The sequence below is a fragment of the Macaca fascicularis genome, chromosome 12, assembly GCF_037993035.2.
Source record: "Macaca fascicularis isolate 582-1 chromosome 12, T2T-MFA8v1.1".
In the NCBI taxonomy this organism is placed as follows: Eukaryota; Metazoa; Chordata; class Mammalia; order Primates; family Cercopithecidae; genus Macaca; species Macaca fascicularis.
The window spans coordinates 96622144-96639162 of record NC_088386.1 but is presented as its reverse complement, the minus strand read 5'-3'; the positions used below and the strand labels follow the sequence as shown (position 1 = coordinate 96639162).

The 17019-nt window shown below is 43.3% G+C and overlaps 2 protein-coding genes across 13 annotated transcripts in view; one reads left to right on the top strand and one right to left on the bottom strand.

Annotated features, from left to right (window-relative positions):
• NIF3L1 (NGG1 interacting factor 3 like 1) overlaps positions 1-5593 on the bottom strand; it is a 105353-nt gene extending 99760 nt beyond the window's left edge. For all 9 annotated transcript variants that reach the window (XR_012421361.1, XR_012421360.1, XM_074009702.1 and 6 more), the window contains exon 1: positions 4992-5593. The gene's annotated coding sequence lies outside the window, so the exon portion shown is untranslated. The remainder of the gene's footprint in view (positions 1-4991) is intronic.
• On the top strand, positions 5165-16312 carry CLK1 (CDC like kinase 1). Of its 4 annotated transcripts, none has more exons than XM_045368356.2 (13): positions 5165-5259; positions 7516-7676; positions 7911-8139; positions 9169-9259; positions 9644-9710; positions 11276-11392; positions 11481-11647; positions 12413-12507; positions 12591-12720; positions 14597-14679; positions 15011-15090; positions 15405-15495; positions 15945-16312. In XM_045368356.2, exons 2-13 carry the CDS (start codon positions 7516-7518, stop codon positions 16086-16088), a joined length of 1455 nt encoding a protein of 484 aa, XP_045224291.2. In that variant the 5' UTR covers positions 5165-5259; the 3' UTR covers positions 16089-16312. The 4 variants fall into 4 exon arrangements, with proteins under 4 accessions (XP_045224291.2, XP_065381937.1, XP_065381938.1 ...); XM_065525865.1 differs by having other exon boundaries at positions 5165-6230; XM_065525866.1 differs by lacking the exon at positions 9169-9259.
• Positions 16313-17019: the final 707 nt, after the last annotated feature.

Sequence of the window (17019 nt, the reverse complement as noted above, 5' to 3'; positions counted from 1 at the left end):
TGGGCTTCTACTGATCCTGTCACCCAGATAGTGAACATAGTACCCAAAAGCAAGCTTTTCAGCCTTTGCCCCTGCCCCTTCCTCCTCCTTTTTGGAGTCCCCAGTGTCACTGTTTCCATCTTTTTGTCCATGTGAATCCAAGATTTAGTTCCCATTTATTGTAACTGAATGCAGGCTTGGCTGCACACCACTTGCAAAGTCAATAACAAGGAGGAGATGCAGTAAAAGGAAAGTGACTTTATTCCAGAGCTATTAATGGGGAAATGGCCAAAGCTGGTACCTTAAATAAATCATTTTGAACTTTAGGCTGGGGAGAGGGGCTTAAAAAGGGAACTTAGAATGGGAGGCATGCGGGAGTGGTACAGGGTTTCAGGTCTCTGTGGCTTGCTCTGGTGGCTATCTTGAGTTGTGGTCTGCCTGGAGTGGGGGCTGGCATCATCTCAACAATGGCTGGGTTGTTGACTAACCACCTTAAGGTAATCTCTGGAATTTTGCAGCTGGGTCTCCAAGCCTGGTATATGTCACGATTAGCCCTTGATGGGCCAGGCACAGTGGCTCACACCTATAATCGCAGCACTTTGGGAGGCCGAGGCAGGTGGATCAGGAGGTCAAGAGATCGAGACCATCCTGGCCAACATGGTGGAACCCCGTCTCTATTAAAAATACAAAAATTAGCTGGGCATGGTGGCACACACCTGTAGTCCCAGCTACTTGGGAGGCTGAGGCAGGAGAATTGATTGAACCCGGAAGGTGGAGGTCGCAGTGAGCCAAGATTGCACCACTGCACTCCAGCATGGAAACAGAGTGAGACTCCATCTCAAAAAAAAAAAAAACAAGAAAAAAAAAAAAACTTTAAAATGCATTTCAAGGCTAGGATACTTGGTTGTATTACAAGTAAGAACATAAGGCATATCTTTGAAAATATTGAAGAGTGGAGCTTTACAGAAGATCCATTTGAAAAATGCAGTAAACTAGTTAAAGGCATCAGTTTGTGGAGTTCTGGTCTGTGTTTGAATCACAGCTGTGCCCCTTACTGTGTAACTTTAGGCAAGTTAACATCTCCAAGCTTTAGTATTCTCATCCATAAATAATACCTCATAAGACATTTGTGAGGGTTAAATGTGTGTAAAGCTGCTGGCATGTAGTAAGTAAGTGGAAGCTGCTCTCCTAACATTCATGTCCACCACAGGGCTCTCACCTCATCAGGCCATTCATTGGGTTCTACCATTGATTTCATCAAGACCATATTCTGCTCACTGCCTAGATCACAGTGGTTGGATTTGGGTGTTCCTAAAACTTATACCAGCCGAGCGCAGCGGCTCACGCCTGTAATTCCAGCCCTTTGGGAGGCCACGGCAGGCAGATCACCTGAGGTTGGGAGTTCGAGACAGCCTGACCAACATGCAGAAAACCTGTCTCTATTAAAAATACAAAATTAGCCAGGCGTGGTGGTACATGCCTGTAATCCCAGCTACTCGGGAGGCTGAGGCAGAACTGCTTGAACCTGGGAGGCAGAGGTTGCAGTGAGCTGAGATCGAGCTGAGCTCATGCCATTGGACTCCAGCCTGGACGACAAGAGCAAAACTCCGTCTCAAAATGTTTCTCTTGGCATCAGTTCTTGGTTTGTCTCATTTCTTCCAATGGCTGGTCTAATTAATGTTTTGATTCTTTCTTGACTAGTTTGAAGTTAGCTTACAGCTATCCTCTTGTCACCATTTATATCTTCCACTAAATTGAGGTGCTTTTACTAGGAGCGAAGCTGTATCCGTACAGGTCTGCAGCAACCTCAATTCTTGCCTCCTCAGAAGACAGAATTCGACTGAGGGGCAGGAGAGAGTGAGGCACGTTTTAGAGCAAGAGTGAAAGTTTATTACAAAGCTTTAGAGGAGGAATGAAAGGAAGGAAAGTATGCTTGGAAGAGGGCCAAGCGGGCGACTTGGAAGACAAGTGTGTGGCTTGAGCTTATGACTTGGGGTTTTATACATTGTCATGCTTCCAGGATCTTGCATTACTTCTCCCCACTCGCCCAACTCCTGAGATCTTATCAGGAAGCTGCTGCTCATCAGTTTCAGGTGTTCTCTATTAGAAGACTGCCGTTCCCTGGTGCCAGCTGTGACCAATTACTACTTTAGCAAGACAAGTAATAACTGCATGACCATCTCACCTGATGGTTGCCCGACACTCATAGTGTGTGTTTTGGGGGAGCCATCTTCTTTGTTTATACCTGACTAGCTACCTACTGTAACAGTGCCAGTTATACTAGTGACTTTTTTTTTTCTTTTTGAGACAGAGTCTCACTCTGTTGCCTGGGCTGGAATGCAGTGACGCAGTCTCGGCTCACTGCAACCTCCGCCTCCAGGGTTCAAGCAATTCTTTTTTTTTTTTTTTGAGACAGAGTCTCAACTCTATTGCCCAGGCTCGTGTGCAATGTTGCGATCTTGGCTCACGGCAACCTCCGTCTCCCGGGTTCAAGCAATTCTCCTGCCTCAGCCTCCTGAGTAGCTGGGATTACAGGTGAGCACCACCACGCCTGGCTAATTTTTGTATTTTTAGTAGAGATGGGGTTTCAGCATGTTGGCCAGGATGGTATCGAACTCCTCACCTCGTGATCCACCCGCCTCCGCCTCCCAAAGTGCTGAGATTACAGGTGTGCGCCACCACGCCTGGTATACTAATGACTTTACATTTTGTTTCACTTTTAAAATTTTAATCATTTAGGTTTCTAGAATTAGTATTAACGCCTTTGGCCAGACCTTGTTTTGCCACTTATTTTTTTTTTTTTTTTTTTTTTTGGAAGAAAATGACTTTATTCTAATTAACTCACAAAGAATAAAATCATAACAGCTAGTTTAAGGAGGTAACACATTTTGCCCAGTCCCAAATTCTACAGAGTAGGAACACACCCCCTTCCATTTCAGTTCTGAAGTAAGGAAGCTAGGAATGACAGGAGAGGTTTAACTGATGGTTACACTTTATACCTTCACTATCAATTCTATTTTTACACTAAATTAACTTAAGGTATGAGAGCTGATTTTCCATCTCTCCAGGTTGAACTTCTTGATTAGGCCAATCCGTTTGCAAGTCGGCACTGTTTCAGCACCTCATTGAAACCCTCACAGAGCTTGATGTCACCCTGGTTCTGGGCACACTCCAGAAACTGTTTGATCTCATAGAAGCAAGGCTGCTGCTGCTGTGCCAGCTGGGTTCCCTGTGGCTCCTGGTAAGTGATGTCAGGACTCGCAGGCTCCACTTATTTTTTTTTTGAGACGGAGTCTTGCTCTGTTGCCCAGGCTGTAGTGCAGTGGTAGATCTCGGCTCACTGCAACCTCCACCTCCCAAGTTGAAACAATTCTGCCCCACCCTCCCGAATAGCTGGGATTACAGGAGCTTGCCACCACGCCCGGCTAATTTTTTGTATTTCTAATAGAGATGGGGTTTCATCATCTTGGCCAGGCTGGTCTTGAACTCCTGACCTCGTGATCCACCCACCTTGGCCTCCCATAGTGCTGGGATTACAGGCGTGAGCCACCGCACCCGACCTCCTCCAGGTTTTATTCTAAACTCTGCCACTTTTAATCAGTGGTGCAAATATGGTTATTTTTTGGTTTTAAGAGTGTTAGTCCAAACTGCACCATTTTGTAAATCCCTGCCCCCCGCCCTCCCCCGTTCCCCCGGCCCTGCCCCGTCTCCCCCACAGGCTATTTTGCAGACCTTGGTCAAAGTGAAACATTCCACGGGGGTTCGGGCTGTGAGAAACATCCTGCCCAACCACCTGACCACAAAACGGACAAACGCACCACTAAAGAAACACCTCTGTCATATTCTGCTGTGAGAAAGTGCGAAGAACACCGCATTCCTGCAGGGGCATGGTGGCTCACCCCTGTAATCCCAGCACTTTGGGAGGCCGAGGCGGGTGGGTCACCTGAGGTCAGGAATTCCAGACCAGCCTGGCCAACATGGCAAAACCCCGTCTCTACTAAAAATACAAAAATTAGCGGGTCGTGGTGGCGCGCGCCTGCAGTCCCAGCTACCGGGGAAGCTGAGACAGGAGAATCGCTTGAACTCAGGAGGCGGAGGTTGCCGTGAGCGGAGATCGCACCACTGCACTCCAGCCTGGGTGACAGAGCAAGGCTCCATCTCAAAACAAAAACAAAAAACAAAACAAAAAAACCCACCACCACCACATTCCGCGGGAACAAGGGCCAGAACCGCCTCGTTATGGGAACATCTTAACATCCTGCAGGGCAGCAAGCCAGTAAGCGTTATGGCCCAGGCCCCTCCCGCCCTTACCTAAAAGTATCCCACTGGTGGGCACCGGCATTAGGCTGGTCCCCCACTTCTGTAGATCTTAGGCTGGACATAAAGCCTGCATTTGCTGTAGAGCCGCCACTCTGTTTCTTTAACGCTGGCCTTCCCTTCAAAAACTTATCAAGGAGTTTTATTCTTAGAATGTGTACTCAAGTTACAGCCATAAAAGCATCATAGGAGGTACGCTGGCTACCCACGGTGGGCCTAATGCAGGCACCATGAGGATCAAGGTGCAGAACATTGATTTCTGTTGGCTCACACTGAGCTGACACGTTCACTGATCCCATTAGTAATCTGAAGCCATCTGACGCTAGTGGTATAACATTTACTTATTTTTTAGAGACAGGGGTCTCCCTATGCTGCCCAGGCTGGTCTCGAAATCCTGGGCTCAAGCGATTCGCTCTCCTCGGCCTCCCAAAGTGCTAGGGTTACGCGCCAGACACATCGCGCCGTGAAGTATTATTTTTAAAGTAATTGTTTTAGTGGTCGCAATCAGGGCACGTGCTATTGTGTATCCTGAGTCCCTCACTTTTCCTTGTTCACAAGTTATTCCTTGTTCTAGCGTTCAAAAACAATTTTCAGTGAGTGGGGACGACACTCTCCCCTAAAACTGCAATGTTTTCTCGGTATCGGGAGATTAGAGACAACACAGCAAGCATCTACAACTTCCTTTCATCACCCACCTCTGGCTCCCGCCCCGGCGCCTGCGCCCACCGTGGTCACGCGTCCGCCAACGCTCCGGACGCCCGCCCCTTCCGCCTGCTCGCCCCGTGCATGCCCCGCCCCGCGGCGGAGACGCGCTCGTTGCGTCATCGGTGTTTTCGAGGCGAGTCCCGACGCAGCAGCTGTCAGCTCCATTTTGTTGTCGGTGCTCGTCGCAGTCAGCTGGGTGATTCCCGTGATTGCGTTACAAGCTTTGTCTCCTTCGACTTGGAGTCTTTGTCCAGGACGGTAAGACGCAGGAGGGAGCGGACTAGGTGACAGGGCCGTTCCTGTGAGCCTCGCGGGCGCCTGGCGATGCCACCACTTCCCGCTTGTTTGCTGCCCGCCGTCCCTGGCGCGACGACTGCCTGCTCCCTTCACTCCCAGGCTGCATAATGGCGGCGCGCCCCTCTTTCCTGCGCGGCCGAGCCCGTCGCCGCCGGATCCGGCCTGCGGGAGTAGTTACGGTGTTTGCTAGGCCGGCCGCCCTCTTGGAGTGTTCGCCCTCCGCTGAGGGAGCGGCGCCGCCTGACGTGGGAGGGTCGGGTGGGCGCCATGTTGTGGGCCGCCTCGGCCGAGCTGTAAGATGGCGGCTGGGCGGAGGCCGGCCTTGGCACTGTGGCCGGAAAGGCGAGGCTCCCTGTTGGGGGTGGGGTTTGCTGGGGTTCCGGAATGTGCTTGAAGCACGCAGCTGTGGGGAAATGTCGTCTGGAGCAAGTGGAGGAAGAGACGGAACCCGTAGGGGGTTACAGTTAATGTCTAGTGGTTAAAGGGTCGGCGTAAACGTCGCGAGTGGCTTTGTCCTCAGTGGTGTTAACAAAAACGAGACTTGGGAACCTAAGGAAAGAGAAATGCCGGGGTGTATTTGAAGGAGCGTTGTGACAAAAGTCTGGTGACCGAGCATTTTATGCGATGGCGTTTCAGCGTACTCCTCTTGGGTTAGCAGTTGGAGCTTTTGTTTCTTGGAGTGTCGCTCTGTCGCGCAGGCTAGAGTGTAGTGGCGCGATCTCGGGTCACTGCAGCCTCCGCCTCGCGGGTTCAAGCGATTCTCCTGCTGCCTCAGCCTCTCGAGTATCTGGGATTGCAGGCCCGCGCCACCACGTCCGGTTAATGTTTGTATTTTTAGTAGAGACGGAGTTTCATCGTATTAGACTGGCCTCAAACTCTTGACCTCAGGTGATCCATCCGCCTCGGCCTCCCAAAGTGCTGGGATTACAGGGGTGAGCCACCGCGCCCCGCCTCCCTTTTTTTTGGGGTGGGGGGAGAAGGTCTCGCCCCTGTCGCCCAGGCCGGAGTGCAAGTGGTGCAATGAGGGCTCACTGCAGCCTTGAAATCCGGGCTCAGGTGATCTTCCCACCTCAGCCTCCTGAGTAGTTGGGACTACAGGCGCGCGCTACCACCCCCCGGTTAATTTTTTATTTTTTGTAGAGTCAGGGTCTCGCTATGTTGCTCTGGCTGACCTCGAATTCCTGGGCTCAAGCAATCATCCTGCTTCAGCCTCCCAAAGTGCTGGGGTTACAGGCATAAGCCACGGCCCCCGACCCGGTTGGAGGGCTTTAGAAATTGTACTCAGGCTGGTCCAATGGTAATGGGTTATTATAACTTAGTAGTTACTAGTGTCACAAAAATTAGTATACAACCCCTACAGCTAAATTTGACAGGCTTTAAAAAAAAAAAAAAAAATTGTAGCCAAAGACGCAGAGGGGTTCCACTTGGAAGAAAGAACGGCAGTTGATGAATTTCTATATAATGTCGTTTTCAAGTTGTTAGGTTAGAGATTTTCGATTTTGTTCGAAGGATTTCTGAAAAGAAGGTGGTTCTTACCATTCCCAAATTGATTGTGTTAACATTGCGTTTAGGATAAATTATGTCGTATGTGATTGGGAGTGGTACTGGAAAGATGGTGTTTTGTTGTTATATTCTGATGCCATCGTTGCCTTCGTGTGTAATTGAAGTCCTTGGTAGTTTCATTTATTCGTGTACAGAAATACTCTATAATGATGATTCTGTGTGATGATTCTGTCAGCAACTCAGATACAATTCTGATTATGTTTGCAGTAATCAGTAATGCGGTGTTGGTGAGGAACATTTATGATTGCATTTGAGTTGGAGACTAGTTTCTGGTACACGTTTAAAAGGGGAGAATGACGTGTGGACTTCTATAGTACATTTGTGCTACTGGTAGGGCAGGGGTAAAATTTACCAAAATTAGTAAATTGTGATTCCTCCCTCTGCTTTTTTCACTTTTTTTACATTCTTCCAATAAATCTGGGCATGATATGGCTAATGCAGAGTGCCTGTGAATAAAGTTCAAACTGCAGATCAAATTGCAGAATATGGGACAACACAATCATTGGATTTATCAGTGATTTCAGATTGGGTGACAATGATTCTTAAATTTTGATTTTAAAAAAACGAGGTCACGAGGGGACCTTTGTAAATACGAATTTTAAACAGCTCAGTGTGGGATACAATTTAACTAGGAAAAACTTGCCTTTAATGTAGATGAGACACTCAAAGAGAACTTACTGTCCTGATTGGGATGACAAGGATTGGGATTATGGAAAATGGAGGAGCAGCAGCAGTCATAAAAGAAGGAAGAGATCACATAGCAGTGCCCGGGAGAACAAGCGCTGCAAATACACTCACTCTAAAATGTGTGATAGGTAAGGAGGATACTTAAAATATCTGAATATAAAAATAAATTATTAGACAAAACTAGTATCACTTAAAATAAGTACTTGATTACTACCATTCCTTTGTGTTTCTAATGAGAGATGGTTTGTAATGTTTGTAAAATTAAGGTGGTTGTGGGGGAGTCTTAAGTGCTGTGCTGTGTTGAGAATGTGAGGATATTTGGTCTTAGCATAAAACATTGAAAATAATTTTTATTTCTCTAGCCATTATTTGGAAAGCAGGTGTATAAATGAGAAAGATTATCATAGTCGACGCTACATTGATGAGTACAGAAATGACTACAATCAAGAATGTGAACCTGGACATCGCCATAGAGACCATGAAAGCCGGTATCAGAACCATAGTAGCAAGTCTTCTGGTAGAAGTGGAAGAAGTAGTTATAAAAGCAAACACAGGATTCACCACAGTACTTCACATCGTCGTTCACATGGGGTATGAACGTTTTTAAAACATTTTGGAAATTTTATATCCCATGTGGAACAGGGAAACTTGAATTTTTGTGTTTGATTATTTGAGAAAGTTTTAAGATGAAATCATCTCAGTTTTAACCTACACGATTTTTTCTGTGTTTGTTCATTGGATAGGAAATTCTGGAAGTACAGTACACATTTAGCTCTATAATTTAGTTATTGGTTGGCTCTTAATTGATATTCCAGTGAAATGGTGGGAATTAATTGATTTAATTTAGATTAGTTGAAAATGATTACAAAATATTCTAAAAGGTTTTTTATGGTACTTCAAGAAATCTGATTAGTTTTGATATATTGAAACCTTATCACAAGAGTAGAACAGGCATTTTATTTTTGTATAATTTAGGATTAGGTATGCTTCTTTGTTCTAACAAGGCATGTTTTCTAACCCTTCTTTCACTAAGCAAACCAAAGCAGATTTGAACTGTTACGGGTTATTTGTTAATTTGGAGATCAGTTCAGATGACATTAAAAATGCCGTAGTGTTATTCTTACATGCCAAATCTTTTTTTCCCCAAAATTAGCACTTTAATTTTATTTACTGTTATAATATTTGTTTTCTTAGATTAGCTAGGAAATCTTAATTTGGCCACCGTCTACTTTGACAAGTAAATATTACATCCTACAATTTTGCAACATTAAATTAGAACACTAGAAACTAAAAAATTATGTTTCAGTGAATGCTACAACTAAGCATTTTTTTTTTTTTTTTAAGAAAAACAATTGTATTATGTTTTGTTGCCTTGCCACTTTGAGTATCTTATCTGAAAATCTGTTCCTTGCCATGTTTTTCTCCTGTTAACATAAACTATGTGCCCTGTGAATTTCTGGGGACTGAATTTGAAATTGCTCCTGCCAACCGTTTGTGGCCTGGCGTGTATCTGAATGCCTGAATATCTCCCCGCTGAATGAATTTCGTATTCTGCCCTGAATTCACTCGGGTATATTGATTGGCTGGATGATCTTGGTGCCGCCCACTTGACGTTTCCAGAAGAGTCACCGAAGGAAAAGAACCAGGAGTGTAGAGGATGATGAGGAGGGTCACCTGATCTGTCAGAGTGGAGACGTACTAAGTGCAAGATGTATAGAATATTTTTCAACACTTATTAACTTTTCAGATAACATAATCTATATATAGATTAAGCTTTCAGGGATTTGGAAATCTTTTTTTCTTTCTCTCTTTTTTTTTTTTTTTTGTTTTATTTTTCCATTTCTTTTGGTGGGGGGGATTGTATTTTTGCTTTCTTTAGAAATGTAATGTTTGTTATACAGAACTTCCAGAACAGTAATCAAATTAATGAAATTAGACCTAATATGTTTTTTGCTGGTGTTGACCAATAAAATAAATATCTAGTGATAAGGAAATTTGTAGCATCAACTAGAATAATCTACATTGATAGCATTTATTGTGATAAGTACATTGTTTCCACTTCTTGATATGACTGAGATTTATTTCTCTCTTTTAGATGAAATTGTTGATACTTTAGGTGAAGGAGCTTTTGGAAAAGTTGTGGAGTGCATCGATCATAAAGCGTAAGTTTCCCATGTTGGGATTACATTTAGGGAAGTTGGCAATATGGGTAATTTGATTTAGCTTTAGAAAATGGTCTGTGAGTTAGATACGTATCTTTATACCCTTTTTTACTTGGATATAAGAAACTTCCAGTTAGAGGTACTTATCCCTTCATATGTTTTAAACAGCTACTAATAGTATGTATAGTTTCTAATTTTAGGCTGAGAACACACTTTGTATTATTTTGAAAGTATTTTTTTGTTGTCCTACTAGACACTGTTGTTAGGCCACACTTTTTTCCCCCGCCATATTAGTGGTTCTCAGCCTTGGTTTTTTGAGAGGTTTGCCTACCCCCAGACCTTTTCAGGGTAGTTACCTGGGAATCTATATATTTAGAAACTGCCATAATTCATTCTGGTAACAGCCAGAGATAACTTAGTGTCCCAAGTTTAATTATGTATGTTTATCAAACTACTGATTGAATTTTTTTTGTTTTTTTTTCTCTCAAGACAGAGTCTTGCTCTGTCACCCAGGGTGGATGGAGTGCAGTGGCACAATCTCAGCTCACTGCACCCTCTGCCTCCTGGGTTCAGGTGGTTCCCCTACCTCAGCCTCCTGAGTAGGTGGAACTACAGACACATGCCACCCTGCCTAGCTATTTTTTGTTTTAGTAGAGACAGAGTTTGACTATGTTCGCCAGGCTGGTCTTGATCTCCTGACCTCAGGTGATCTGCCCACCTCAGCCTCCCAAAGTGCTGGGATTACAGGCATGAGTGCCCGGCTCCAGCCATGAAATTTCTTAAGATAGTATAGAATTTTTTCCGTTGCCTTTTTTTTTTTTTTTTAAGTTCCCTGTTTGTTGTTGTTATTCCTCTTCCTGAATGGCAAAGCAGTTTTGAGGAGGCTTCCTACTATTGATTGGTAAGGACATGAGAGCTAGAGTTCTTTTTTTGTTTTTGTTTTTTTTTTCTTTTCCCTGAGATGGAGTGTTGGTCTGTCATCCAGGTTGGGGTGCAATGGTGCGATCTTGGCTCACTGCAACCTCCACCTTCTGGGTTCAAGTGATTCTCCTGCCTCAGCCTCCCAAGAAACTGGGATTACAGGCACACACCACCATGCCTGGCTAATTTTCGTGTTTTTGGTAGAGACAGGGTTCCACCATGTTAGCCAGGCTGGTCTCAAACTTCTGACCTCAACTGATTCACTACCTTCGGCTTCCCAAGGTGCTGGGATTATAGGCGTGAGCCACTGCACCTGGCCCTAGAGCTCTTTACTTTGTCCCCACTGTATCCTAACTCGTCTGGCAACCTGGACTAAAAGAACATTTGAGATAATGTTTGACAGTGACAGGTACCTAGGAAGAAGTTGTTTAGCTGAAATACCAAAAAATAACTCATGTGAGTGGTGGTTTGAGGAAAGAAATTTGTGTCATTCAGCATGTAATATAATCAGAACTGAACACTAAACCATAAATTAAAAAAAAATACAGTGGGTCAGAGTAGTAGTAGTACAGTTTGAAGTCAGTGATAACTGGAATTGAGCATCATGTCTGTCATTCTGAAATTTGCATGCATCTTTCTAACAGGGGAGGTAGACATGTAGCAGTAAAAATAGTTAAAAATGTGGATAGATACTGTGAAGCTGCTCGCTCAGAAATACAAGTTCTGGAACACTTGAATACAACAGACCCCAACAGTACTTTGTAAGTATCAGATTAGAACTTGGGGAGTGGTGTCAGGTATATTTAAATTAGGAGCAACTATACTTAGCTATTTTTCTTGTGTTTATAGCCGCTGTGTCCAGATGTTGGAATGGTTTGAGCATCACGGTCACATTTGCATTGTTTTTGAACTACTGGGACTTAGTACTTACGACTTCATTAAAGAAAATGGTTTTCTACCATTTCGACTGGATCATATCAGAAAGATGGCATATCAGATATGCAAGTCTGTGAATTGTAAGTTCTTGGTGTATCTTTGTTAATTTGCTAGTTTTATCCATTCCACAAAATATATCAAAATGTACATCCTAAGTATGTACAATTTTTATTTGATTAAAAATAAAGGAGGGAGGAAGAGTAGGTATGGAAGAGATTTGATCACAGGCTGTTGATCAGTGGTGTACATTTGATTCAATAAGTAGGATATCCATCATATAACAATATACTGTGTTGCAGACTATAATTTAGACTTTTCTGGTGCATAAAAATAGTAACTTCAAATGCTGGCTAAAAATTAAGGCGTGGTGTATCATAAAAGAAAGCTTCATAAGAGGTAATGAGTTTTAGTTACTGGTGATTTTCTAGCAGACTGGAATGTTGTTGACCATTCTTCTTTGGGCATATGGGAAAGGAATCAGAGGTTTTTTGTTGGGTTTTTTTGTTTTGAGATGGAGTCTCACTTTGCTGCCCAGGCTGAAGTGCAGTGGCGCAGTCTTCACTCACTGGAAACTGCCTCCCTGGTTCAAGTGATTCTCCTACCACAGCGTTCCGAGTAGCTGGGACTACGCCACCATGCTCGGCCAATTTTTGTAATTTTAGTAGAGACAGGGTTTCACTGTAATGGTCTGGGTGGTCTCGAACTCCTGACCTCAAGTGATCCACGTGCCTCGGCCTTCCAAAGTGCTGGGATTACAGGTGTGAGCCACTGCACCTGGCCTATTGTGGGGTTTTGTGGTTTGGTTTGATGTTTTCTGATTACAGCAACTTTCTCTTTATTCTCAGTTTTGCACAGTAATAAGTTGACTCACACAGACTTAAAGCCTGAAAACATCTTATTTGTGCAGTCTGACTACACAGAGGCATATAATCCCAAAATAGTAAGTCTTCCAAAGTATTCATAAAGTGAATATTTTATACCTTAATAGCTTATGCCTTATTAACCATAATATATGATTTTCAGAAACGTGATGAACGCACCTTAATAAATCCAGATATTAAAGTTGTAGACTTTGGAAGTGCAACATACGATGATGAACATCACAGTACGTTGGTATCTACAAGACATTATAGAGCACCTGAAGTTATTTTAGGTGAGTATTAATTGTCCTTTGAGAACCTTTGTATTTCCTTATTGAGAGTTAAAATTTTTTTGCAGTTTTAGGTGTTACTTGTGGGGCTTTATCATTTTTTCTTTAAGGGATAAGTATCATGAAGTGCATTAAGGATTTTAAGCTCTCAATTGTACCAGATAATTAGTTCTGGGAATTTGAGCAAGTGTCTTAACCTTTCTGGAATTGTTTTCACATTTGTAGTTATGTGGTAGGGTTTTTTAATGTAATAGTTAATAGCCGAGTGGGGCGCAGTGGCTCACATCCGTAATTCCGAGCACTTTGGGAGGCCGAGGCAGGCACATCACGAGGTCAGGAGATCGAGACCATCCTGGCTAACACGATGAAACCCCATCTCTACAAAAAAATGTGCTGGGTGTGGTTGTACGCATCAGTAGTTCCAGCTACTCAGGAGGCTGAGGCAGGAGAATTGCTTGAACCACCCAGGAGGCAGAGGTTGCAGTGAGCCAAGATCGTGCCACTGCACTCCAGCCTGGGCAACAGAGCGAGACTCCGTCTCAGAGAATTGTTCAATGCCTATTATATTCCAGACTGTATGTAACACTATGTATTTTATTTATTTTTATCATTTATTTGTTTTTTAGATGGAGACTTGCTCTGTCACCCAGGCTGGAGTACAGTGGTGCGATCTTGGCTCACTGCAACTTCTGTCTCCTGGGTTCAAGCAATTCTCCTGCCTCAGCCTCCTGAGTTGCTGGGATTATAGGCACCCACCACTACGCCCAGCTAATTTTCTTATTTTTGGTAGAGATGGGTTTCACCACATTGGCCAGGCTGGTCTCAAACTGCTGACCTAGAGCAATCTGCCGGCTTTGGCCTTGCAAAGTGCTGGGATTACAGGCATGAGCCACTGTGCCCGGCCATATATATTGTATTTAACCTTGGATTAAGTTATTGCTTTAGTATCATCCAGCTCAAACATCACATTGCATATATGTGTGTGTGTGTATATATATATAAATTTTTTTTTGTTGTTGTTGTTGTTGTTTTGGAGACAGAGTCTCTTGTCTTTTTGGAGACAGAGTCTCGCTCTGTCACCCAGGCTGGAGTGCAGTGGTGCGATCTTGGCTCACTGCAAGCTCTGCCTCCTGGGTTCATGCCATTCTCCCACCTCAGCCTCCTGAGTAGCTGGGACTACAGGCACCTGCCACCACGCCCGGCTAATTTTGTTTTTGTGTTTTTAGTAGAGGCGGGATTTCACCATGTTAGCCAGGATGATTTCAATCTCCTGACCTCGTGCTCCACCCGCCTCGGCCTTCCAAAAGGTTGGGATTACAGGCGTGAGCCACCGTGCCCAGCCAATTCATTATATGTATATATTTTAATAGAGATGAGATCTCACTAGGTTGCCCAGGCTGGTCTTGAACTCCTGAGCTCAAGCAGTTCTCCCATCTTGGCCTCCCAAAGCAGTGGGATTACAGGCGTGAGCCACTTGTGCCCAGCCTACATTACATATGCTTTTTTAAAAAAGTATTACTGTTGACCGGGCGCAGTGGCTCATGCCTGTAATCGCAGCACTTTGGGAGGCCGAGGCGGGCGGATCATGGGGTCAGGAGATCGAGACCACGGTGAAACCCCGTCTCTACTAAAAACACAAAAAATTAGCCAGGCGCAGTGGTGGGCACCTGTAGTCCCAGCTACTTGGGAGGCTGAGGCAGGAGAATGGCATGAACCCGGGAGGCAGAGCTTGCATTAAGCCAAGATCACACCACTGCTCTCCAGCCTGGGTGATAGAGGAGACTGTCTAAAAGAAAAAAAAAAGTATTACTCTTAACATTTTAATTTCTCTAACAAATATTGAGGATTTTTTTCCCTTACATTTTGCTTTGCTTTGCAGCCCTAGGGTGGTCCCAACCATGTGATGTCTGGAGTATAGGATGCATTCTTATTGAATACTATCTTGGGTTTACCGTATTTCCAGTAAGTGACAATGATGTATTCAACCTTGCTTTGCACAAGAAAAGTGCCTGTTTATATGAAGAAATAAAGTATACGTACACATTTAGATAGCTGCTTCTCCCATTATAGACTATTAATTGTAGATAATCATAAATTAAAATGAAACTAATTCATATTTCTTTCATAATTGTTTTATTTAAAACACCTTTAAGTATATAAGCAATTATCCGTGTCCATGTAGGAAATCATTGGCAAGTTTGTTCTGCAAGCATTAATGTTAGTTTTTTGCTGTCAGCTTTTAACTATGTTTTGGTGGTCATCTTCCTCAAGTTTGTTTTTATTTTATTTCTAGACACACGATAGTAAGGAGCACTTAGCAATGATGGAAAGGATTCTTGGACCTTTACCAAAACATATGATACAGAAAACCAGGTACGTTTTAAGAGTTAGTGACATCTTTAGTATCATTTGATCACATCTTCTGATTAGAACTTAATTTTAAAAAAATTTTCACTCTACCAAGTCTCAGGAGCTGATTAGAACTTTATAAATAATGAAGTCAGACTAATATTTTTATCGGTTAAATAGTAGATTACCTTGGTGCAAAGCAGCTAACGTTTTTATCCCATGGCTGCCATTTAAGTCTCTAGAAAACTGATCTGGGAAAGCATAGTGATTGATAACCTTTGCTAGCTGTTTTAAGTTTTCAGTGTTATAAACATGAATGGATATTGACTTATTTTTAGGAAACGTAAATATTTTCACCATGATCGATTAGACTGGGATGAACACAGTTCTGCTGGCAGATATGTTTCAAGGCGCTGCAAACCTCTGAAGGTAAGCCTTTGAGACATTGCTCAAATAGTCAAAACTTTGAGTTTCTTCTGTTTGTCTTTTGAGATAGAGCCTTGCTTCGTTGCACAGGCTGGAGTAGAGTGGCACGATCTTGGCCCAGCTCATTGCAACCTCTGCATCCCAGGCCCAAGCGAGTCTCAGCTTCCCAAGTAGCTGGGATTACAGATACACGCCACCATGCTTTTTTTTTTTTTTTTTTTTTTTTTAAATAGTAAAGACAGGGTTTTACTATGTTAGCCAGGCTGGTCTTGAACTCCTGCCCTCAAGTGATCCGCCTGCCTTGGCCTCCCAGAGTGCTGGGATTATAGGTGTGAGTGACCATGCCTGGCCTCTTTTCTGTTTTTATGGTGGTTATATATATGTGGTTTACTGTTACACAGTATAGTAAATGGTAGTGGAAAAGGCTGTTGATTTTCTTTTTTTTCTTCCAGGAATTTATGCTTTCTCAGGATGTTGAACATGAGTGTCTCTTTGACCTCATTCAGAAAATGTTGGAGTATGATCCAGCCAAAAGAATTACTCTCAAAGAAGCCTTAAAGCATCCTTTCTTTGACCTTCTGAAGAAAACTCTGTAGATCTGTAATTGGACAGCTCTCTTGAAGAGATCTTATAGACTGTATCAGTCTAATTTTTAAATTTTAAGTTATTTTGTACAGCTTTGTAAATTCTTAACATTTTTGTATTGCCATGTTTATTTTGTTTGGGTAATTTGATTTGTTAAGTACATAGCTAAGTAATGAACATCTTTTTCAGTAATTGTAAAGTGATTTATTCAGAATAAATTTTTTGTGCTTATGAAGTTGATATGTATCAGAACAGTTTGTTCTAAGTACCGTTTTTCTTCCTACCTCAAAGAATGGACGTAGATTTCTGTTTTTGGAGATTTCCTCAGGTCTGGGAAAATTTAGCTTCATTTCCATTTTAGGGATTGTCAAGATTGAGACTTTACTGCCCCGTAAGTTAAATGTAATGAAACCAGATTATGGGACACACAAAACTAAAGATCAGCCGAGAAGAGTTCTGTCTTTCATCCTACTCAAACTTAGTATTGCGGTTTGCTGTTAATTGTTGCACAGGATCTGAAGTCATTTGCAGAATCCCACTGTGGTGGAGCCTTCATTCCTTTGCAGCCTAGTCTGAATTTATCAAGTGAGTGTGTGTAATGCAGCAAATTTTTGTCTGGTTTCATCTGTTTGATCCATTTGGGATCCTGAGGCTTAGATCTTTACGTAGTTTTTTTGGTTTGGGAGGTTTTCTTTCTTTCCTTTCCTTTCTTTCCTTCCTTTCCTCCCTCCCTCCCTCCCCCTCCCTCCCTCCCTCCCTCCCTTCCTTCCTTCCTTCCTTCCTTCCTTCCTTTTCTTCCTTTTCTTTTTTTTCTGTCTTTTCTTTCTTTCAGAAATTTTTAAATGCTGGCGAGGTGTGGGGTGGCTCACGACTATAATCCTAGCATTTTGGTAGGCAGATCGTTTGAGGCCAGGAGTTTGAGACCAACATGGTGAAACCCCA